Source organism: Lotus japonicus, chromosome 6 (assembly GCF_012489685.1).
Source record: "Lotus japonicus ecotype B-129 chromosome 6, LjGifu_v1.2".
Classification (NCBI taxonomy): Eukaryota; Viridiplantae; Streptophyta; class Magnoliopsida; order Fabales; family Fabaceae; genus Lotus; species Lotus japonicus.
Genome location: NC_080046.1, coordinates 56961343 through 56986939, shown reverse-complemented (window position 1 = coordinate 56986939; position 25597 = coordinate 56961343). Strand labels below are relative to the sequence as shown.

Here is a 25597-nt window from a genome sequence, read left to right as displayed (position 1 = left end):
GAATGGAATTTTGGTCGTAAACTTTTACCCAACGCAGGGACCATGCAAGAAACAAGTAGGTCAGAAGTTAAGGTTGTTGTCTATGTGCATTCCCTTTACTACATTAATGACCTCGCCTGATTTCTTCTTTTCACATGAGTGTAATTCTCTAATCTCTGCACTCATATCAATGTAATTGCATATCTCCTCCCTCATATTAATGTAATTGCATAACTTCACCCTCTCACGAAATGTCATAAACAAGACCCTAATTATATAAAAAAGCCTCTTCCATGCATCTTATAAGGCATGTTCACTTTAGGGTTTTCGTAGAGAGCAATATAGTTTGTGCAATCGTGTTCATTGCACTTGCAAAGTGCATGAAATGTTTTGCATGTTACATTACATCTTAGGAGAATTCATGAATACACAAGATATGTAGATGATTTTGCAATGTTCTGCCCTATAGAGTTCCGTTATTTTCTTCTAGATTTTAATCTTTGCATATGGCAGGCATATGTAAATTGTTGGTCTGTGTTACACCAGGAAATAAAAAGGTTGATTTATAGTAAGAGAAAGAAACACCAACATTAGAATTAAGTAGAAGGCTAATATTATTGTGTCCAGCAGAACACATAGATATTCACTTTCTTCTTCTATTTTTATCATATTTTCCTGTCATGCGAATAAATCAGAGTTATGAAGGAGAAAAATAGGCTTAAGCAAGACAAGAAGTTTGAGAATAAAGTCAACATTGATAAGAAATCCATGCAAGTTTCATAGATATACAAGATTCACTGTCACAATTTAAAAGGAAAAAAGAGAGCCATTAATCTCTAAAGCCAATCTCTACACAGGGTATCCATTTAGAAAATCCCAGTGAGAAGATTTGCAGCAGTGGAGATTGCAGCTCCAGTGATAGCACATTGCACAATCTGATCATGACTGACATCTTCCAATGTAAGGGCAAGGGATGCCCCAGTGATTGCTCCAGCAACTGCACTGTTTTTCTGCATCAAACAAACAGAATGGATGGTGTTATTATTGTTGTGAATAAAAGAAAGAAGAGATAGATCATATAGCACCATGTTGAACACCAGATTAAAAGATAGTAATATCGTATATTAATACATGAGAAATGTATCTTCAATCACTTCAGTCATTAAAGGTAAATTTTGTCAATTTCATCCCTAGAAGTTGAAAATCCCATTTCCTTAATCCCTATGTACACTCCAACATATTAAAAATTATATATCTTTGGGGTTCCACTCGATATTTGGTCATGTTTGTAGATCTACTTCAAGAAAGCAATAAACATGATGAATTTCACATTCAGATAAGAATATTAATTGGCAAAGAAGTGGGAACAAATTTACTTTTAAACTTTCTGAAACATAAACCTTATCTAAATATGCAACAAGATGGATGATGGATCAATGCTTATTACTTATTATTATTGCATAAAAGAAAAAGTGACAAACAACCATCACAACAAGATGAATTGGAGTTGAAAAGAGATTAAAAGGATATCCATTATGCCTACAGAGAAACAGAGTGAATGAATTCAATCCAAATAAATAAAGTACATAGGTTAAAATTGTATTCAGTCATGTTGGATTCAGTGATTCACAATAATTATGAATAACATGTCTGTTTGGGTAAGCTCCAATAAGTGTTCTTTAGTCCGCATCCAAATAGGCTCAAGTTCACCTACGTGTGTTATTTTTTCGCAAAAATAAAGTTCAAACATTTAAGTATTTGGTAAAATTTAGATTGAGATCTCAAATGCAAACCCATGTTATAAACCCAGAAAAGAAGTACTACCCAATCATGAGCACCACGAGCTTCCTTCAGCCCATATGTTAGACCTGAATATATTCCTGCAGCCACCCCTGCATTACAAAGGAATGTTTAAGGTCCATATTTCCATGTAGGGCATACCCTTAAAATTTGTAAGATTGGCAATTTCATACAGAAAATCGTCATTGAAGCAAAACAAAAACCCTTTTCTACTAAACTGAATAAAGCACAGAACATGAAAAGTGAAAGTAGAACATGTTGCTAGACTAAGTTAGGCCTTGAAACTTTGGCAAATCAAAGTTACTATACAACTAATAACAATCACTGATCACTAGAAAATTCACATAACGATATAACAGAAGCAAATAGTTTTGTAGCTGTTCAAAGGGAAAATTTCAGTACCCCATTGTAAGGACTCTTTCCCAGATTTCAATACCTGTGCATGAAAAAAAGGAAACACAATTAACAGATAAACTATAAAGTATGACCAAAGGCTCACTTATACTTCACTTGAAGACCATTAAGGAATAAGGCCATATATAAGGAACAACAGGCTTTTAAGGGTGTTAATGAGAGAAGCATATGCAAAATTATAAGATTATGAACTCACCATGGCTTCGAAAGATTTGCTATTGGTCTCTCCTAAATACACAAACAAAAAAGAAACAAATTATTAATATTCTCCCTTCAATTAAGAGATTGGCCTAAATGGAAACAATTCAACTTAGTAGCAACTTCAATTCTTCAATATATTCGTACTCCCCACATTTAATTTAAGGGTGGAAAATAACATGTACCTCTAAGACCAGGCAAATGATTTTTCTTGGCACCTGAAAGTTCCGGTGGTATACTGCCATTGTTGCTATCAACACCCCTGGTACCTGTGAATCCATTTCATATTCAAGATCAATGTTTCATCCAAATAATTAGTACATAACATTTGATTTGGCTTAAATTATTATAATCATTGATCAATCAAGATTGTAAGTAACTCCCTAGCATGTTTAATGAAGTAAGAGAGGTAGTGTTGTTACACCTTGAATAGCAATGGAATAACCTTCGCGTGACACAGCTTGAACCGCTCCTATCTGGAAGAGAAGGTGAATAATATGATGAATGGAAGCACATAGATGAAGAAATAGAAACAGAGAAAAAGAGAAAAGGGTTGAATTGAATTGAACTCACTCCAGCAGCTTTGACGAAGCACTCAGCGATGCGGTTGAGAAGAGGGTGGCCAAGGTTGAAGAGCCCTTCATTTTTGTCGAAGCTAGAAACCTTATCAAGGAGAGCTCGAGTCTCCACCTCACTGCTCGTCTTCAGGTTCATCTTAGAGTATTCAATGCTGCTGCAACTGCAATCGTTCCTTTTCCTTCCTTCCTCTGTTTCTGGTTCACTCTTTCCATAAGAAGGAAGGAAGAAAGAAACGTAATGTAGTGTTAGAGTAGTGCATGGTTTGGAGAACACGTGTAGAGATGATCCACACGTGGCTTTTCTAAAGTAAACATGAATGCGTACTTGGTGGCAATAGATTTGAGTGACACTCAAATCAAAAATCCAAACATGAGGTTAGATTCTTCACTTAAACTTCTATTACTTACACCTATCATATTACTTACACCTATCAGACACTCATGACAACTTATTTCGTAAGCCCGACTTTATTAAAGATACGACATGGAATAACACAAGGTACATATTACTTTATAATTCGCTGCTCGTTTTTACTCACGTTCTAACTTCAATGTTGTAGTGTTCTTGCAGGTACCACTCCGGACACCTAGACGACATAGGAGCCACCCCAGAAGGTGAAGATTGTACTGTTCTTGCAGGTACCACTCCGAACACCTAGACAATAGAGGAGCCACCCCAGAAGATGGAGGCCCACACTAAAAGCTCGCCATTCCTCTTCACTCAACACTCACATATGTGATTTGGTGGAATTCATCATGTCGCTCGCTACTAATCAGGGTTAGGGCTTGCGACCGGGTGTCTTCTAAAAAACAAATCCCTAATCCAATTATAGTAAATTTTTCTCTACAAATGGGGATGTGTTGAAAACTCTTAATACTTGGATATGCTTATTTATAAGTATAATACAATTTCTAGTAATTTTGTTACGCTTAATCCCTAATTTTAAAATTTCCAATTCGATATTTTTCAAATGAATACAAATTCCATGTTTGAATTTGCTTAATGCATAGGAATATCATCAATATTTTACTTTTAAAACACTTGATAAAATTTCGGTTGGAAATTTAGATTGCCAACCAGCTACGGAACCAGAAAAGTTACCGGGGACTAAAAACTAACATTGAGTAAGATTAAAAAAAAATCATTAGAAAAAGCAGTAAAAATTCTAAGAGCTCACAAATCACTACAGTTAGGTAGCTCAGCTGTACGCTTGTACCTTGAGAAACCGATAGAAAAAATGTGTCCTTAAATACTGCTAGAGGTCAGGCAGACACAACAGAGTTCATCCTCAGAAAAACAAAAATATAATATTATAGTCAAGTGAAAAAAACTAACTCATTTTAGTTACGAGGACAAAACATCAACATTTCAATACAGATTTACAACAGGTAATGTTTTCTACCTACTTCATTTGTGAAAAATTGACCCTATAAACTCAATGCACATATGACATATCCCTATATCACTTCCACCATAAGAAAGGGGGAACAGAAGAGTATAACCTGTGTAGGGCACATATTGGCGCCCTCTACCAAGAAGTTAATATAGCTAGTGCAAGGTCAAAAGGTTAAAAAAAATACAAGACCAACCCCCCATCCTATACTCGGGCAAATTTTTTGAAAATGAGCTGGAAGAGGTAAAAATTTGTGAGGAGGAAAAGAAAACGAGATTTATTGCTGGTGAATGTTATAGAAAAGCAACTGTTACTATGTTCAAAGCCCGAAAACCAAAGCATAGGAGCAAATCCAAGTTGCTGCATCATATCTAGCCACCTCTGAATGGCACTGTATGGTATCATCGTAAGAACCCTTTTGTCTCACACAAGGCACAGCAACCACTTTGCCACCGGAAAATTCCAAGGTCAAACAGCACAATCTGCCTTCCTCTATGTTGTTTTCAAGTCTTAAGATCCATTTATGGCCATCTCAGGTGAGGATTTTGGTGAAACCAATGTATGCTCCTCGCCACCCAACTGCCCATTATCTGTAGTGCCCTGTAACCCATCAGAAGAGTTTCTATATGCAGCAGTTTCTTTATCTAAGTGATTCTCGTCAGCTGTTGTGCTGCTATTCTCAGAGCAGCTTCTAGAAACATTTGTCTCATTTTCTCGATTGTCTTCACTTGAGCTCATCCTCCCATCAGTATGAATGTTTGTTGCAGTTTCCTTATCTGGTAGCACAGCCTGGCCCAATGTCGAACACAAGGCAGAAAAAACACTTGATTTTGAATTTTTAGACAACTTCTGCTTCTGTACAAGCTCAGGTTCATTATCCTTTGAAGGTGATTTCCTTTTCAGCCTGAGAGACTCTATTGTCCTTTCATCCTCTTCAGAAGCTTCTAGCTGCTTCCTTGGTGGTGGTGGCTTGTAGTCTTCATCATCCTCATCATCATCATAGTCAACCAGTCCACCAAACCTTGGACTGCAAATTAAGACAAAAAGGATTGCCTTTCAGAAGATGATCTTGAGAAGGGCTAGTAAAATAGAAGAAAAAACTATACCTTGAATCTGTGTGGCTTGCAGCAACTCCATTGGTTAATACAGGTTCTTTCTGCTGCCCTTTCTGATTATGTGGAATGGATGCAGAGGTCGTGTCCTCATCATCACTGTTAAACAACCAAAAGTCCCGAGATTTCATGCCAGTTATATAAAATCTCCTTAACACTCGTGAAAGAAGACACATACCTGCCCTCAGTAAAGTAGTCTTCCTCTTTCTCCAAGGCACGCTCATCAAGTCGTCTTCGAAAGTCATTCATAATAGCAGTACCGTTTGTCCCATCATTTTCCAAACACTGCATGCAAGCACATAACCTCAACTCTCAGGACTCAACTATGTGCTTGGGCAAGAAGTCGATAAATCGATAAATAAAAGCTAAAAAAATACCTGCTCATATTTTACTTTCAGGGAATGAATGGAAGCCAAATACTCAAATTGCACTAGCTTGTCCCAAAAAGAATCAACTATATATTTCAGCAATGGGTTCATATTCTCCTGTAAAATACAACATTATCAGTACAAAACTGGTTAAGGCATTTAATATCCCGACAAAATACAAACAAAAGAACAGTACCTTGCGAATATACTCAAAAAGTTCAAGAACAGCCGAATTTAGCAGATTGTAGCGATTGCCATTAGCCACAAAAACATCTACAACTGGTTTGAGAAGATCATTTCTAACAAAATAATTTATCAGATGGTCATCCTGCATGGCAACGCTCCAAACTGTTAGAAGTACTGTATATGAGAAGCAATCCACCATAAATCTACAGCAAAAAGTAATTATATGTGGAATAAAAACAAGAATCACTATTATAGCTTCAAACAAGATTGCAAGTTTCGTCAAATTAAAAAGATTCAGACAATTAACCTATAGGTTTGGAATTTCAAATTAAACACCATGAGAACAAGAGTCAAGAAGTACAAAAGAATTTAGAGAGAACAGTTAACATTAAAAGCTACCAAAATAAGCAACTCAAAACAGCAATAACAAGTTAGCTAAACTGTCCAAAAGCTATATTCTACTAACTGATACTCACACCCCCTCCTAAAAGTGAAAAGCCTCAAGCAGACTTTTGGAGAGTCAAGAAGTACAAAAGATTCAGAGAGAACAAGAGTCAAGAAGTACAAAAGAATTTAGAGAGAACAGTTAATATTAAAAGCTACCAAAATAAGCAACTCAAAACAGCAATAACAAGTTAGCTAAACTGTCCAAAAGCTATATTCTACTAACTGATACTCACACCCCCTCCTAAAAGTGAAAAGCCTCAAGCATGACTTAAAAATAAAAAAATGTATACCCATTTTAACGCTGATGCTCCCAAACTGCAAAGGATTCATATTCGTAGGTCCTCATACTTAATTAGTTTATGAATAAAATATACAGCACCCACCTAATGACATATTTACAACGGTATTAAAAAGTTCCCATGAATCCCAGTTGTTATAATGATATCGTAATTAGTTCAGATAATTAAACAGAAAGTAGAAAAAACTCCAACAAGGAAGACATAGGTGATGAGTACCAAAATAACACGCAGATGGTACAAGTAAACACTGATGATAAAATTTCATAAGGGGGAAGAAAAATACTATTAGCATTAGCAATCGGAAGAAAAATACTATTACCTCAGAAAAATACTAACAAAAATATGGTTCAAATTAAAGTCAAGGGAAGGAAATCTGAGACGGTAAAATGAGTTACAGATTTCACGTACAAAATATTTCCATTATCCACTCAGATAAGGAGGTGAAATGTAGAAAAATAAACTTCATCAAACTTCAGACCATCCTCAAGCTTAAGCCTTAAATCAGTATCACTAACAACCAGTCAATATTGCCTTACCCTAAAAAAGAAAACAAATCAGTAAAGAGAGGTCTGTTCAACTACAATTACACGTCTATTGAAGTTCATTAAGAAATGTTTGGGGGAGTGGGTGACACTTTTACTCAGGTAGTCGCCAAAGAAAAATTAGGACAGTATCTGAACAAACAAATAAACTTACATGACGTGAAAGAATAATACGAACAAACCGAACAGCACCAGCAACGAGATATTTTTCCCTTCTCCGTGTCAGTAACAAAATCTTTTCAATCACATTATTCAGAAGGAAGTTGCACCTGAAAACAGTCATGAGAAACCCCTTTTCAAATTTTAAAAGATCAGCAACAAGAACTCAAAAAGTCAATTCTGATAACACACAGCAACAAGGAAATACTTTATCCGGTATGGGTGGTGGAGGACACAAAAGCATAGTAATTCACATATGTTCGATAGAATCTCTGGCTTTGTGCCACTCCGATTTTGGACTCCTTGATCATGATCTATGGTTTTGCTGCTTACATGAGCAACATTTTCTGAAGGACATGATGCTGTTACCACTTCGATCAGTTGACCCAAATGCTTGTCATAGAAAATGTCAATAATAGAGTCTTTCTGTCAAATAAAACAAAAAATTAATATAAGCAATTCCTGAAATAGCTATCTAACAAACCAAGGATGAAACAGCTACCATACATGAGAGATTAACAGACAAGTACCCCCATTAGTTCAGCAGATATTCATAAGTTATAAAACACAACTCAACATTCAAAACTTAAACCAGCACAAACGAACCGAAATGATTTGACTCCAAATGTAAAGCAAAAGACAGACTTCATTAGGATCGTAAACAGGGTTGTAGCCCTATGAATGATAAGGTGGCCCACCATGACCAACCAACCAAAAGCATGACCTCTATCAAACTACAGCGTCCGATTGCTAATAAGTTACAATGACCTGTAAATTACTTCAGACTACTTTTTTTACATCCCCATTATTAACTCCATTCTTCACTGAATTTTACAGAGCTCCCTGGATCATGGGAGCGAAACTTAATAGATAATAGTCCCAGCAGTAGGAGGAAAAGATGAATTTTATAGGAAAACAGCGCATATGAGTAACAGCGGAAAAACACACAACCGAGGGGCAAGATTGCTACAATGGGGACTCCCTCTCTCAACTTCCTTATTTGAGAGACCTGGTTCTTTCCCAAATTCCATTTCACCACTCAACTAACTCCATAACTCCCCCGCCTCTCCCTTTAATTTCTAATAATATAATGATACCAGACTTGCCTTCACACTAATTTCCACCGAACTCTAAGAATTGCAGAGTCCCATTGACCTCCACCAATAACCAATGTTTTGGGGACGTGCTGCTATGGCATCCTCTTGCAGTTACATAATTTTTTAACTTCTTTGAATGCCTACCCCAAGTATACTTAGATCTACCTTCTCAAACACAAGTCAGATATCTTCTCCACCTTTGTTCAGTTCAAGGACATGGCTGAACTTCATTTCTAACAAAAATCAAATCTATTCAGGCATCGTTCCAACCACTTCCAAACTCTTTGCTAATCTTCTGTGACAATTACAGCGTTGTACCATAATCCAGTTCTTAATGCAAAAACCAAGCTTATAGAATTACACATCTTTTTTGGCAGGGGAGAAGGTTCTAAATAAAAGTCTAATGGTGAAGCACATCCTATCACTTAACCAATGTGTGACATCTTTAATAAAGCATCGTCTCCCTCACGGTTTCCACACTCAAGGAGAAGCTCAAGCCTCAAGGTGGACGGTGGTTGACATGTTTTTCCTTTCTCACCCTCCTTGAGGTTGCAGATGGCTGTTTGAATAAAGAATTCAGTTTCAGTTATAGACTATTATTATATTCGTGATTGTATTGTATCTTAGCCTATTTGGTTCAATTAGTAGTTAGTTGCAAGGTAGTTATCGTACATCAACAGCTTCCTGTTAAGATCTGTTGAGATCTCACACTGCTATAAAGCTTGTACACACTACTTCAGTTAATGAAATCAGAAGAGACTCACAGAAGTTCTCTTAAATTTCCTTCATTTTCTATCAGATAAATCCTAAGCTACATCCCACATGCGCTATCACGATAGAGTTATCAAGATTGGCTGTTACGTGGTGCTATCAGGGATTCATATATCCTCTTTACCTACTCTTCTTCATGCTATGCATGCCGCATGTATCGTTCATTACGCCCCTTGCTAGTGTCATGCTTACCTGGGAAGATGATCCCCCGTGTTAGATACGCCTTAGGTCAGAATCTATCAGAATATAAACTGGACACTCCCCAACTGAAAAAAATAATATCAATGATAACTTGCAGAGAAGCTTACCATTTTAAACCTAAATGTGGTACTCAAGAACATGGTATGTTGAAAAATTTATTTTAGAATGTTAAACTGAAGTTGACACATTATCAGTTAAAGTCAACATTTCTATCACAATTAAAGAAATGAACAATACAAAAGAAAAATAAAATCTCTTCAAGTCAAGAAACATTTTGAGTACGAAATCTAGGAAATATTCCGAGACCAGAAAAATAGCAGAAAAATTGAACCTGTGCTCCAGACAATGTACATGAGTCTAATAGACTGCGAAGTATCTCAAGAAACTGGCAGTGCATGTCATCTCCAAAATCCGTTATCATTCCTCTAACCTGCACATAAAAGAACTAATTTTAACAAAAATGCTCAAACTTCTGAATCCATATTTTCCATTCCGCATTTCCTTGTGAAAGAGTTTGAGCATAGCCAGGGAAAATACAGAAAACACACACAAACACAGACCTATAAACTGTGTTTCATTTCTGACGAACTCAATGACAAGTTCTTACATTCATAGACTCAAATTCTGTAATATAATTGACGGGGACTGTTCAATAGAATCAGACAGCCATGAATAACGATTAGGAACATAATAAAAATGTCTTCACACTTAAGCTAGTTTTTTTGAGAAAAATTATGCCTAGCCCAAATTATAAGATAATATCAGAGATTATTCTAGATCTGTTTATTGGTGTTAGAAATAAAATCATTCATGTGTCCTTTACCTACATGAGTAACACTACGTATCATATCACTTTGGCATAGAATAGCATGGAATCTCCAGGGAAACTAAGGTGTGTGTATCTGTGAAGTGAGAAAGTAGAGGTGGATGTTATAGACTAATATTACATACATTGCATATTAAGTTAAACCAATGGTAGATACTGTCAGAGTATATAGCTATAACTTAAAATATACTCACCCACACAGTAAAATTATTAAATGTATGAGACTATGAGTTGCTATATGTTTTAAGTATGTTACAGCTGGCATAGGTTAGTTATTGTTAGTTGTTAACGGAACTAACTTCAGTTAACATATATAAGGATGTACTCTTCCTTCTCTATGAATTCAATGAAAATTAGAATAATATTCATATGAAATTCTCTTATCCTCTCTTGTACTCTATCAAATACATACCGGCATACACAATGTCATACACACATGCACACACAATTGAGGTTAATTGATTTCATCTATTTCTTTATACATGCATGTCATCTAGAAAGACCAAGTCAGCTCATTAATTTATTTGCATAAAAAACTTACCAACAGTCCAAGAAGTGTAATTCCTTCCTGCCGAACAACATAGGACCGCAGAAGATTAGGATCCTGATTCATGAAGAGAATGAGGATATCTGTTCTGCAACCATCACAACATTTTCCTCTTAGAACTAATCACAATGAATAGAAAAACAGAACAGACATAACTGATCTATACAGAGCAAGGTGACAAAGGGGCATGTATACCCAGTAAGCACAAGCTTCTTGTCTTGACTTTGCAAGACATCAGTGACAATGTCAAAGATACCCTCATTCATCAAATCCCTACAACGTACAAACATAGAAAATAAAAAAATAATCAGTTTGGTATCACTGCTACAAGTGAAAAAGGTATGAGTTTGCTAATAAAAACTGCTTTAAAGAGCTAACATAAACATGACTTTTAATAACTGACACGGACTCAAAGAAGCACCGTAATTAGGGTGGTGTATGTGAGGTGGTCAAAGAGGTGCGATGCACCTTATCATGCCAAAGAGAAAGAATGTGTAACTAACAGCCAGGGGCAGTGCTTAGGAAGTGAGGACTGAGTGTATGGGAAAACTGATTGTAGTGGAATAGGGATATAGGAGGGAAGGGTGGTGTGAAGGGGGTTGGACGGAACTAGTGGGAACTGGACATTGGGAGCGAAGTGCCTAAAGTCTGCATCTTCTTGTTTCTCTTTTTCTTCTCTACTTCCTGTAAATACTGCTATACTCAGGCAAAGCGGGCATGAAAGAGTAAACAATACCATATACTTCCTTCTCAGGATAGTTTTGTATTGGTACCTAACAAACTACATGTAAAAAAGCTATTTCCAAAAGTTCTCTTAAGCTAATAAAAAACTTGCTATGATAAGAATACAGTTGGGGGAAACCCAACTAAAGATATAAAATCTTTTATAAACAAGTATAATTATAGTTGAAAAATCAAAATTATAGTGTTATAAATTAAAAGTAAATGCAGGCCTCCGCCATTAAAGACTCCAAGAAAAAATAAAAAAGCAATGCCAGACTTTGAGATGCTCAATCAAATCATTTCTTGAAAAATAAAAATAAGAGCAAACTATAGAAGTAATACCAAACTCTTCCATAATAATTACGAAGAATGCAATCAAACCATAGCAACTGATTTCAAATATTGGAGAAAACAGATTGCATAACAGGCTGATGTCAAGGTGTACCACTCCAGAATGTTATGTACCTAAAAAGCCGATGCTGCTGTACCATCTGTAAGCTTTTGCTTAAACCACAGAACTCATACAAGAAATGAACCTGTCCATCACAAAGAGAGGCACATTATATTTAAGATAAGAATTAGCAGTAAGGTCGACCACAAGCATAAAAAAGATTGCATTAACACTAAAGCAGCTATAAAATATCAGATGGGAAAAACTCTACAATAATATAATCAATATGAGCACAAATAAAGGAAAACCAGGCATGATTCACTTTGAAAGAAAATAAAACCCCAACTCCAACTCAAATCACAATCTATTAGTTCAAACACTTCTCTACTACCAGTTCATACTTATCTTCGTTCGGCACAACTCTTCTTGGAAGAAAAATAAAATGATGAAGAATGAATAAAGTACTTCATTTTTGGTTTTGTTCTGATGTGATAAGTAATGGGCAGAAGGAAACATAACGTCATAAATACTTTTAATATCTTTACCTCCTCCAAGCTTCGGCAAAAATGAAAGAAAAAATTAACCCTCGTCCAGTATTACATGTTAAGATCCCACTTCAGCTAGGTCTCAGTCCGAAATACACCTTAGAATGACTTAGGCCCCCTTATCTAAACTTTAGGAGTTGATTAGGCTCAATTCTAATATGGAGCTGGAGTTTATCTGAAACTTGATGTTGAACAACCTACAAGTGCCCATTCTGGACAAACTTCATGCTCTAAATGCCTATTCCTAGGAATGAGGCGTATGTTAATATCCCATGATGGCTAGGCATAGGCTGATAGGCCAAGAGCTCAAAATAATGACTTGGGAGATCCTCGGCCCAAGCGGTAGCTTTAAGGGTTGAGCAAGGCTTGGTCTATAATCAATTCTAATATTTCAATTAAAGAAGACATTTAATATTACAAGGGTGTAATTAACAAGAATTGAGAACACTTTTTAATTTCTATCACAAGATGGCAGGACATTCAGTGTCCTGACCAATACGGAAACTAGAACTTCAATTTAATTAGGACACATTTACCTTGAAAGCACAAAGTTTAGAACTAAGTAAAAATAAATCCCGTGTGTTTATAACAGTACTAGTACATCGAATAACAAGTTAACAACCATGTCAGAGTTAAACAGTCTACAGAATGTAAGTTTTCTGAAGTTATGAAACAAATCAACTGGTTCACGGGGACAAGAAAAGGAAAAAATCAGTAGTTAATAGAATAATAACCTAAAGAAAATGTACAGGACAGTAGGAACCATTTAGTAGGCATAACCTCTTGGTGAAATTCCATTTCTTCTTTTAGTAAAATTTCATCAAATGTGACTGCGCAAATATAATAGGCTACATCACCAGGAGGGGAAAACATCAAGTCATGAAACAACAATGCCATGCTGGAAATAGTAAAGTAGTGTTGTCATGGCTAGGAGAAACAAAAGAATTACCATGTTTTTCTTTGATTCAGGAGAGGTGGTGGGCGATTTTAACCTAGCAAACAACTCCTGGATAAATGTATTGTCATCCTTCAATAAAGAAACAACCTAAAACACAACAAAGCAGTCAAAACTAAAAATAATGTTCAGTATATTAAATGGGAAGTCTTCTTTCAACTCATAGCAAAATCCTACAGTGGCATTATTTCCATGTATTATAGAGTTAAGATTTGCAGCAGTTGCCTCATCCAATACTCTAGCCAAAACAACATCCTGAAAGCAGCCAGAGAAGGTAAGAATCGAATTAAAAACAAAAATAAGAGCGGCAACAGTTAAAGGCTTTGAAGGAGTCAAACCTTCAAAAAACCAATTCTATACGTTTGATGTATCTTCGATAGCACAACTGAATTTTTTATAGGTATGGCCTACAAAATTAAAATGAAAATATTTAAATATTAGCTAGAAGTACATTTATCTTGCATATACATTCTACAAATCTGTCTATCACACCTTGCTTCTCTCCCAAAATAGAATAAATAATCACTTCGCAAAACATACCTCCTTAAAAATGGCATGCTCCTGTAAGAATTTACGATGATGTTGAACATGAGGCACCTCTGGATCATCTGAAATAACACAAGATCATAGAAACGAACCATATTAGACATATAATAAATCATATCAATATGACATGGACATAGGATGTAATGGCTAAGCACAAACAGAAGAAGAAGAAAAAGAAAAACTCAATTCACATAGATGAAATAAAGACATGCAATGAACTTACACTCCAAGGCGCCAATAATGTCCATTATAAATTCATCACTGAATATTCGCTCAAAAATTTGTGTACTATTAAGCAAAACTGCATAAGAGCAGACATATGTCAAAAAAAATTCAACATAGGGATTGAAATCAAAGTGGCAGAATACTGACTGATTCCTTTGATTATTTTGAAAATCATGTGAAGGCTATCCATATCTTCCAAGTCTTCACAAACTCTGAAAACTTCAATAAGCTTCCGGAAAAAATCTTGCTGCATTTGAAATATTAATGAAATGAGGAATCTAGACAAGGACAAAAAGGATTGAATTCACAAAGTTCAGAGAAACTTAGACATGAAGATAATGTGATTTTAGAATGAACAATAAATGTCCTAGAAAACCATCCTCACTTTGCAAGCAGGATAGGCATATAGTAATCAACAATACAATATGATAGAGCAACTAGAAATCAACAGCATAACCATCATCAAATAAACCTTACAGTAACTGCGGTGCCATACACATAAATGACAGCATATGCATATTAATAAAAATTTATTTTAACTTACATCACTTAATACTAATTCTGTAAGCCGCAATTGTTCAGCAATGCCATTTTCAACCACAATCTGCGAACACCCAAAAAAAAATCGTTGAAGTCATTAATATAGAATTATAGATACCAGAGTACTAATTCAAAATATTCGCTGGAAGTACTATAATACTCTACCAAGGGCGTACAGATACTTCAAAATAGAAAACCAAGTCCATATCTTATGCATATCAGACGAATAGTTGAATATTTCTACTGCCATCTTATAATTTGTTCACATATTTTTTTCACGATTATATTAACGCAGTAAAAAATAATTGAAAAACAATAAAAAAAAGGCAGAAACAAATATCAGAGGACTAAAGCATATGCCCAAACCTTAAGAATCAAAGGAAGGGTTGACAACACAACTGCCGGCAACTCCCGCAACTCACTGTTTACACTGTGAAATGCATCGCCTGAAATATACAACAAAAACAGTAAGATTAAATTCATAAAGCAGCAAACAAGAGAATTCTGCAAACAAAGACAAAGCACATAGTCCACTCGAACTAGGGGTCTACAAAGGTCATTTTAGTTCGGATATCAGGGAGGAAAAATATGAACCAATCAAAATGAAATGATCAAGGTTTGCAAAATTATTTTGTGAAAGTCAAATATAACTAAACCAATAAAGAATGATCAGGTTGACATATTTAAAAAGAATAATAATGACAATTTGACACAAAAGTCAAAAGTCCACAGCACAATACCAATGAAAAATTAACAAGTAACTAGTCTAAATATAGGAAATTTTGAGAAAAAAGATTAGAGAAATGTTTTATAAAAATCGGTTAAAAAATGTGGGATCATTGCATTGGATGATTGACAATATTCATTGCGTGTTTGAACCCAAACATTTGATTTTACGAGATTATTAGGTTGAACAAAACTAAGAATAGAAAAAGGCTAGTTATTAGAATACCCAAGCCCGTATTTGCATTTAATAAAGGCCTGTAACTAGGACCAAGCCCTAATGAGTAGAAACTTTAGGGATCATATCCATATCCAATGAATATACTCAAACTCATTACCTGTGTTTTACTTATATGAAAAATGTCTTCTTTTCAAAGTTTTCCTTTTAATATGTTTTTAGTTTTTACAAACTATAAAAAGAACATTTAGTACTAAACCTGACTATGAAAAAGAAACAAAATTAAAAATAAAAAAAACTAATGAAAGTGTAAAATCTAACTCAAATTAATGTTATTAAAAATTCTATCAAATCATTATTATAAAGCATAAATTGAGCAATACAGGTCTATCGACGCTGCACCTAATTTGCAATTTTTTACAGGTATTTTCTAAACTGGTCATAAAAACCTAGGACGGGACCTATCCACGGTAATTTGCAGACACCGGATGGTTTGCCTCCATTGCCATTCCTAAACCAAATAGATGAACACCCTTATCAACAATACTCTAAAATCAAGGCCCTGATTGTCAGGGCTTCCATTAGATGTGTGTGTACATATATGAGGATTGTTAACCTACACACGATATGGAGGTTAGCAACCTCCCCATTTTTTTCAGGACAAAAGGGCCAAATTCCTTTTCTATATAAAAACTAAAGGTCCATTTGAACTGCTAAAAAGTAAGAGACTGCAATACAAAACATTGTTCTTACAAAAATGACCATGGGATGGGGCAAAACAAGGAGCTGTATACAAGATAAAAAAAAATATTCCACAAAGGGCAACAATTTGTCTCACGTACAAGACAACTAACAAGTCAAAAATACCCTTTTATCTTCTTCATCCGCACTCTCTCCCCCAACCCCTTCTCCCTAATTAGAATCCTCACAACTTCCTGTTAATCCCTAATAGAGATAATAAAGTGGTGACTCAAAGAAGTCCCACATTGCCTAGATTAGCAAGTGCATATATAATAAACAACACACACACCCATTGCCTTAAGCCTAAGGTTTTGTGGTGGTGTGTGGTTCTAACTTAGGATTTCTAACATGGTATCAGAGCTGGTCTGATCCAAGCCATGACTTCCGCTTCCAAAAAAAAACGAAAAAAAAAGTAAAAAAAAATCCGGAAAAAAAAAGATTGAAAACAAAAAAAAAAATGACAGTCCCATTTGCGCAAGCCAAGGCCTCAGACTCAGACGAAGGAGCACAAGTCCAAGGAACTTTGATGTTCCCGCTAGAGTACTAGCCCAGACAAAGAAAGTCGAAAGGCAGACTCAGACGAAGGAGCACAAGTCCGACAACCAATGATGTTCCCGTTGGAGTGCAAGGCACAGGCCAAAAAAAAAAAATTGGAGTCCAATTGAGGGGGAGTAATAGAGATAATAAAGTGGTGACACAAAGAAGTCCCACATTGCCTAGATTAGCAAGTGCACAAGTGCATATATAATAAAGAACACACACACCCATTGCCTTAAGCCTAAGGTTTTGTGGTGGTGTGTGGTTCTAACTTAGGATTTCTAACAATCCCCTAAGGAACCTTCCCCATTGAATGCATCACTGGCACAACCGGTGGTACACCTGCCAGGACAAAGATGAGGTGCAGATCATCCACGGGTTGGGTCAAGTTTCGCCCTAAGTTTAATGGTATTTTTAATGTCAAATATGTGGGGTTTCCATTACCATGTCAAAGAGCATGCATTGAGAAGAAACAAGCAGCTGAAAATATGTTGAATTATTATCTTCAAGCATCTCATGATCACAACATAGAGCAGTAAAGCTTCCTCTAGATTCAACATCCAAATAACTGACATTCTATCTTGTCATGGTGTTGTGCTCAAAGCTACTTGTTTCCTTAATTTAGTCAACGCTTGAGCAAGCATATTAATGCTGCCTCATTTACTTAAAGCACAAGTGGTAATAAGGTTTTCACAAAGGAGGAGCACCAAAGGGGCCAAATTTTAGAACCTGGGCATGAATTTACAAAATTGTATGGGGTGTTTTCAGAAGAAAAAAAAATGTTAACTTTCATAACAAATTTTGGGAGGATTTGATCAAGTTCATGAAATTTCAGAGAGCATTATTGAAATAAAAAACATTAATATGCTATTTATATTTAAATAAAAAAATTGAAATATAAAGTATAACTAAAATACATATACATACATATATATATATCCTGCATGCTATGCAATCTATACCACAAAATAATGGCTACGAACTCCCAGGTCTAGGACCAACATAATCATATCATAGGTATTATAAACCAAGAAAAGGAGGAGCTATCCATCTACCCTAGTCCAAGGAGGACCTCTCTATATAACACCGCATTGGCATTGAAATAGTAAATATTCAGGCTAACATTAATAATTAGTAACCCACACTCACTAGAACAAAGACATTATTTGGCATTGAAATCTTAAGTTAACGTTGAATCAGAAGCAAATAGCCAACTCATAATAATAATTTTTTGTACGATTGAGTTAACATTGAAATCTTCAAAAAAAAAAGCATTAAAATCTTTATAAAATAGATAACACATGTGAAATAACATCCAGATAAAGCTGGAATAACAAGATTCAAATTTTGCATTACTTACTGTTTAATGTATTAAATTGCATATTCCTTTGCACATTGCAAATCTGATCCCTGAATAAAACAAGCACGGGAATTACGACCAATCCACATCAGAAAGAATAAAAACCATAGGAAGATCTGAAGTAATTAAAATTTACGAGTTATTTGCTACCATATGTAAGCACATCCATCGGGTTCTTGAAAACTAAGCGCCAATTCTGTGGCAAATTCTGGATCTCTCCATGAAATTATTGTATCTGAAGGACAAGAATATCTTCCATCAAACTCACAAACACAATAAGCACTCTTATTTCAAGCACATTTGAATACTAGTCATTGTTTAGCTAGGGAGAGCATAAAATGCTATTAGTTACCTTCTTGTTTCCTGTAAATATCTTCAGAACTGATGCGATTTAAAAGTATGATATCATTGTCATCTTCGTCATAAACATATAAACCCAGTTCTTCTGATCGCTGCATTACAAGATTTAGTGATATTCCATCCATTCTAAATACAGGAAACTCAATGTTTATCCAAATAAAATATTCCAATTACAGGAAACTCAACATTTGTCCAAATAAAACATGGAAACCAAGTACCAACTCTACCTATGTAATTCAATACAGTAATAGAAACTAATCAACCACTTATTTCTTTTACAAGTTAAGTCCTTACTTTACATTACACAATACGAAGAGGGAGGAAGATATAATGTCATCACATATCACAAGAAATCAGTGCCCTGACCACCAATCCTTAAGGATATTACACAATATAAATTACTATTATAATTTAAAATGCAAAGGTAAAACCCTCTGAGCATACAAATAAGCAGAAATTAAGGACAAGTGATACATCATGCATGGACTTCCCCTGGAGATATATGGCTATGTGCACACAAATATAATACACATGATAGTCACAAATGAAAGTTTAACCAAAACAATGTACAAACCTCCAAAAATTCAACAGTGGCAAGCCCAGTACCCTGATCATCCCATTTCCCATCATCATTCAGTCGGTAGACCTTGACACGCTGAAATCCAATAAGAAGAAGTCAACTAAACATATCAACCACTTAAGAAACCATTATAAAAAAAAACATATTGTTTTCCAAATACATCCCCTCTGGCTGTTCCCAAATGTGTAAAATTGTATTACATTAGGGAACAATAAGCAGATTCTAGCTCAACATTTGCCTGTGAGTGTCGATGCTTTGGCAAAACCCCTTCCTTCTGCTCATTTTGCTATTCTTCAATCCAACTCACTGTGTGTGACGATTCTTCCACAGACCCCAGCTGAGCTTGAAGGGGGGTATTGGAGTGAAGTATCCAGGTCCCAGATACACTCAGGCACAGAGAATTATACCCATTGTTCAGCTAGTTAATTAGTTATCTTATTGTAAGTTTGTAACAACTGATTGTTAGTCAGTTAGTTAGTTTTCACTTTCTGTTTGTTCAGTTACAAGCTCTATAGTGAGCTCTGTAGATTCATTATATCTCTAAATTCACAAAGCTAATGCATCTCATTGCTCAATATCGCTTTCTCTCGGTTCAGTTACTGCCTTTGAAGCGCGCAAGTTCCGCCATGACGAAGGATGAATAGCCCTCCACAATCGCGCCGCTATAGCACACTATTGACAACTATGATGCATAAGAATCATAAAACTAAAGCTTCCCCCCAACCCTTTCACTTTGCATTCCATAAAAACCCTTCTTCCATTTCACAGTCCAACTGAATTTACAAGTGGTAACACTAATTAACACTAAATGCCTCAAGCTCAAGCTCCATCATCAATTCACCAGTACAGAAATCGAAGCTCGAACTCTAATCACATAAAACACTAAATAGAAAACAAAAAATTGCATTGACTATAATCTATAAGTTTCAATTACAAGTAAAGCATACTTGCCTGAGATTTCTCCGGCCCAACCATCTCAGTAGCTCAAAGTCTGGAAGCAAAAACAAAGCAGCGATGCTGAATTTTGGGCCGAATTAGGGTTTTGAGGACAAGTAGAACGAGAACGAGAGAGGTGAAACAAGTACAGTAAGGGAATGAAGGTTTGGGGGATCAACAGTAAACCCTAACCGCCATTGATGTGGCTTTCTCTCTCCTCGCACTCTCTTTCTCTCTCTACTGTTTGATATTCTCCGTGCAAAGAGTGTCCCCGAGCTTCGATTGAGCAAAATGAGGAGAAGAAACACAGTCACGCATGTGTAGAATACCGGAAATGCCACTGGCTGTGTCAGCTTATGCTTTGTTTGGATGGATGATTGAAAATTGGAGAAAAGAGTGTGAATGGAAAGAAATAAAGTGAAAATGATATGATTTTTTTTTTGTTACATAGGAAGTAAAATGATATGATTTTAAAGTTATTTGTATCGAAAAAAAATTGAAACGAAAGGAAAGTAGAGTTTATATTTCTTTTACTTTAACACCTTAGAATACAATATTTCTTTTATAAGATAATTCATACAAGACAAGTCAATAAATCAGTAAATTAAAAAGATAGAATGGTCTTTAAAATATAATATATTAAGCTTTTTTTTCTGTTTTCTACATGAAGGGAAATCAAATTGTGGGTCCCACGAGAATTTATTCTCCTCCCACCTATTTTCCTTATTGTCCTTGTAGCCATTATCATACTCTTCTTTTCCTTCTACCACAAACAAATGGAGTGTTAATCTATAAATATTTTCTCTGTTTCTATTTATAAGTCACAAATAACTAATTCTCTTAGATTAAGAAAAGTAGTTAGTAATAATAAATTTGTAAAGAAAATGATTAGCTTTCCTAGACTACCCTTATTTACTTTCCTATGATTTTCTCTCTCCAAGTTAATATTCAAAAAGTTCATAATCTCTTTCATATTAAATATGAGGGTGAATTTGGAAAAAATTATTTAATGCTTCCTAGATATTAGAAAGTGACTTATATTGAGGAACAATTTTTTTTTTCAAAAAATGTGACTTATATTAAGGAACGGAGGGAGTACATCATTAGTTTTAGTACCCTCGCTTGTTTACTCCAATGTGTGGAAACTTGACATGTCGGTTTCTGTTATAAAAATTAAAACAAATGGTTTCGCGGATATGACTAGATTACGCTATTCACAATGAGTGTGACGATGTGGGTAATGAGTGTGTCTCCCTTCAAGAAGCAACTGAGCACCTACTAAAGAAGGACGAGTCGATAGATATGTGCACAAGGACATGAATGTCGGGGGAAGGAGGAACGAGTTTTACCAATGATGCAAGTCTCTAATTGAACTCGGATGGAGGAGCATGAAAAGGGGAAGACAACCCTAGTCCCCTTGAGGATGAGGTCAAAGGCGGACAAACATGGAAAGGGAGCAACCTCAAACTAAAGCTCAAAAGAGCGGGCAAAGGAGGCAATGGATTTTGAATTTCGGAGGGAATCAGCTAGCTTCTCATGCATCTCAGTCTTCATGAACGCGGGAGACTTCGCCAGAGGCAGAAGTTCTACCGATTCTACAAAGAAGCATTTGAGGGAGGTCATGCAAATCTCAACCAACCACTCAAATAAGCAGAGGTAAGAAGATCAAGTGAGACCATGAAGGCCCAATTGTCAATGTGGCCTGGATTGCTAACACGAAAATGCGCAAGGTTTTTATTGATCAAGGAAACTCATTTGGCGTAATCTTTGATTCGTGTTTCAAGAGAATAGAGATTGTTAATATTGATTTAATTCATTTTGAGTGGGATTCGAGAGACTTTTGGGGAATCCATGTCACGCCACTAAGAAATTATGAAGTTATACTAATTCTCATAGATAGAATGATGTTGGTCTAGTGATAAGTAAGTCATACCTCGTAAGGATGAGATTGCAAGTTTAAATCCTGAGAAAGATATTTATTGAAAGAGACATGCAACTGTTTTTCGAACAAGTGGCGACATCCGTTAAAAAAAATTAAACATACAAATAAAATAAAAGTAGACAAAACATGCTCATTCTATTATGCCTTGTTCTTGGTTACCAAACACTACTAATATTTCACATTTATCTCTATGGTGTTCATATTGAATGATGTTGAAATTAGGGGTGTGAAAGATGAAAATGTGACCTATCTTTAACAAAAAAACAAAAATCACAACTCAGCAAAGGCCAGCTACTCCCAATTAAAGCCAGCTAGCTAGCAACCTTGATTCTTTTCCCCCATTGTCCAATTGGAAAATAAAAATTCAAAACAAAACAAAAAAGAAAAGAAGAAAAAAACAGAGTATACATTCTCATTGACACCACATGCGTTTGAAACGCTGAACTGGCCACTACATGAGCCAGACAGGCACGTGATTCAATCTTGTGCGATAGATATCTCTCTCTACGATCTTCGATCTGCAACTTCCTCCTCTCTCCTCTCCGATTCGATTTCTGGGTTTCGATCTCACGATTCTCAAAGCAGCATGTTCCTGTTTGACTGGTTCTATGGCATTCTCGCTTCCCTCGGTCTGTGGCAAAAAGAAGCCAAGATCCTCTTCCTCGGTCTTGATAATGCCGGAAAGACCACGCTCCTTCACATGCTCAAAGACGAGGTTCGTTCGTTCGTTCGTTCGTAAATCGTAATTGCTTGCTTCATCTTTCTTTCACTCGGTCTTGATGATTTTCATTTCATTTCATTTCATTTGATTGCAGAGATTAGTTCAGCATCAACCGACCCAACATCCCACTTCCGAGGAATTGAGCATTGGGAAGATCAAGTTCAAAGCCTTTGATCTCGGTGGTCATCAAGTTGCTCGCAGAGTCTGGAAAGATTACTATGCAAAGGTTCAATTTCTGATTTCCCGTAATGCAATTTTGAGTTTTTGAATGTTGGATTTGTCTCTGGTCATGTGTAGTTGGAGGGGTTTGTTTGGTTGTTAATACAGATAGTTGGTCTTGAAGTGATTCTTTTGTTATTGCTTTGTGCAATGTGATTTACAGATGGATGGGATGGAACATAGCTGTTGAATGTTGATAGGTTTGCTTGCTCTTTGTAGCATTTTATTGTTTCATTGTTGACCTTAATTGCTTTTGATAAGGTTATGTATGATGCAACTAAGAGATTTAAAACCGGTTATGTAGCTGCTGCTTTACGCGTTTAAATGTTTAATTGGATTTTCTTTCATTGAAATTGCATTATTGCGTTTATAAATAAAGGTTCTAGCATATTGGTTGGTTTATGTTATGAATCTCTGCTATCCTTTTAACCCCCATGCTGGCTTGTTCTTTCATGCTCGCTATATGGGATGCTGGATTTTCGGATGAGGTGTTTGTTCATTGATCTTTTTGTTGAGATGCATTTTGCTGTTTCTGTGAATATTTGAATCTTCTTAGCAATTACATTTTGATATAACACAACTATTGCCTTGATTTTCTAGTGCTCACTGATCCAGAAATTTTTGCCTTCATGAGCCCAGATAAAAGCTAGCTATTTATCTGATTCATGGGAGGCAAATACTGACAGTGTAAATTTTGTTGATAGCACGCGGGAGGCATTTACTAGCTGCCTTGCCGACATGTCCTGTTTTCATTTGATGAATAAGAAATAAAATGCACGTAGAAGAGTGAAGGAATGATGCATAGATCTGTGTAAAAAGGATGATTATTAGACTACCTAATAAATTTAACCATCCCTTTAAGCATTGGAGTATGCAGTTTTATAAATATTTAATTGATATGTTCTCCCACTTGAGAAGAAGTATCCTGCAACACAGGTTTGAAGTAAATTTGGCAATTATTGCTTATCTAGATGGATCTCCTTTTCTATTCACCAGTTTCTCAGGCATATGTTTGACTTGCTATTTGTTGTTGGTCTTTGTTTGATGTGACTATATTCGAATAATGTTCTATAGCTTCTTCAGGCTGGCGGTTTCTTAAGTAACTCTAAGTTTTTCACTTATCATTGCTTATATAAGCTGTACTGAGCCCTATACTACTGACTACTGAGTGTTATATGGCTGTAGTGTATGTTTGTATACAGTTGAGTGTAATATAAACGCATGTTCAAACGCATTTATTATTGTCTTGAAGTGTGTTTGAACGTGCGTTTTCGCTAATGGGAGTGTTAAGCCAAACATACTCTTAAAATTCTAACCTAAGTTGGTTTTCCAGGTGGATGCGGTTGTTTACCTGGTTGATGCCTACGACAAAGAGAGGTTTGCAGAATCTAAGAAGGAGCTCGATGCATTGCTTTCAGATGAAGCCTTAGCAAGTGTTCCATTTCTTGTGCTAGGCAACAAGATTGACATCCCATATGCATCGTCAGAAGATGAGCTACGATATCATCTAGGCCTCACCAATTTTACCACAGGCAAAGGCAAGGTCAATCTCACAGACTCCAACCTTCGACCTCTCGAAGTGTTCATGTGCAGCATTGTTCGGAAGATGGGATATGGCGAAGGCTTCCAGTGGCTTTCCCAATATATCAAGTAGAGTTCAGCTTCATTTTTGTTCCTCATTCCCAGGTCAACTATCCATGTCTGCAGTTACATCACCAGAGATTTTACCTTTGTTTTTGCTTTTGATTGGATTATTTGATACAACTGATGTAATATTCCATGATAAGATTTGTATCTTCAATTTTTTTTGGGAATATTATTTTATCCTTTAGAATACTTGGTTCTATTGTAGGATGGTATGATTGGGCAGAAACAAATAAATTTTGAAGAAGCTTGGTACACTTTCTTCCCTGTTATATATGAATGGGATGAGGTTCTCATATTTCTACCTGGTGATCCGATTATGTTTTTACAAAAAAAAAAATAGAGAACTATGTGCTATTTGTGTAAAGAACTTTCCTTCAATAATTTTTTAATGCTACAAGTTTTATGCTGTCATCTGAATAAAAATCCTATCATTCTCAAATTTCTGTCAATAATCGAGAACCAAATCAGGGAATGAAGTATCTACTGACTTTTTAAAGCTAGGGAAAAAAAAGAAGCAAAGGCTTGAACAAAGTGAGATGCATTAAGGATGATGGGAGGGAAGTTTTGATCACGGAATTAGATATCTAGGAAATGTGGAAGAATAATCCTCATAAACTTTTTAATGACTCAAATGATTTTTTATTAAACTTTAATGCCCGAGGGCCGAGACTATTGATTAATCTTTTGGCTAAGTAATTTGCCAAGATGGTAATGCATAAAAAATCAGGGTTATAAATAATCATCTCAAGAATACCTTCAATGAAACTCATAGGCAAACACTTGGTGCATGTTCGGTGAGTCAATCATGGT

General features: G+C 35.8%; 3 protein-coding genes across 3 annotated transcripts; 1 reads left to right on the top strand and 2 right to left on the bottom strand.

Annotated features, from left to right (window-relative positions):
* Positions 1 to 633: 633 nt before the first annotated feature.
* On the bottom strand, positions 634 to 3176 carry LOC130722859 (outer envelope pore protein 16-2, chloroplastic-like). Its single transcript, XM_057573712.1, has 7 exons — positions 2965 to 3176; positions 2816 to 2867; positions 2577 to 2660; positions 2390 to 2421; positions 2182 to 2215; positions 1804 to 1871; positions 634 to 989 (listed from the first exon to the last, which is right to left on the bottom strand). Exons 1-7 carry the CDS (start codon positions 3103 to 3105, stop codon positions 846 to 848), a joined length of 555 nt encoding a protein of 184 aa, XP_057429695.1. The 5' UTR covers positions 3106 to 3176; the 3' UTR covers positions 634 to 845.
* A 1115-nt stretch (positions 3177 to 4291) lies between these two features.
* On the bottom strand, positions 4292 to 20556 carry LOC130722858 (uncharacterized). Its single transcript, XM_057573711.1, has 24 exons — positions 20274 to 20556; positions 19317 to 19397; positions 18735 to 18834; positions 18533 to 18617; positions 18383 to 18432; positions 15210 to 15289; positions 14848 to 14907; positions 14451 to 14550; positions 14302 to 14379; positions 14073 to 14140; positions 13871 to 13939; positions 13710 to 13787; positions 13527 to 13622; positions 12107 to 12177; positions 11114 to 11191; positions 10913 to 11006; positions 9877 to 9975; positions 7685 to 7902; positions 7472 to 7586; positions 6040 to 6171; positions 5853 to 5960; positions 5654 to 5760; positions 5470 to 5574; positions 4292 to 5390 (listed from the first exon to the last, which is right to left on the bottom strand). Exons 1-24 carry the CDS (start codon positions 20295 to 20297, stop codon positions 4874 to 4876), a joined length of 2613 nt encoding a protein of 870 aa, XP_057429694.1. The 5' UTR covers positions 20298 to 20556; the 3' UTR covers positions 4292 to 4873.
* Positions 20557 to 22619: 2063 nt separating this feature from the next.
* On the top strand, positions 22620 to 25082 carry LOC130723848 (GTP-binding protein SAR1A). The gene is made up of 3 exons (XM_057574984.1): positions 22620 to 22915; positions 23016 to 23147; positions 24474 to 25082. The coding sequence occupies exons 1-3, from the start codon at positions 22787 to 22789 to the stop codon at positions 24792 to 24794; spliced, it is 582 nt and encodes a 193-aa protein (XP_057430967.1). The 5' UTR covers positions 22620 to 22786; the 3' UTR covers positions 24795 to 25082.
* Positions 25083 to 25597: the final 515 nt, after the last annotated feature.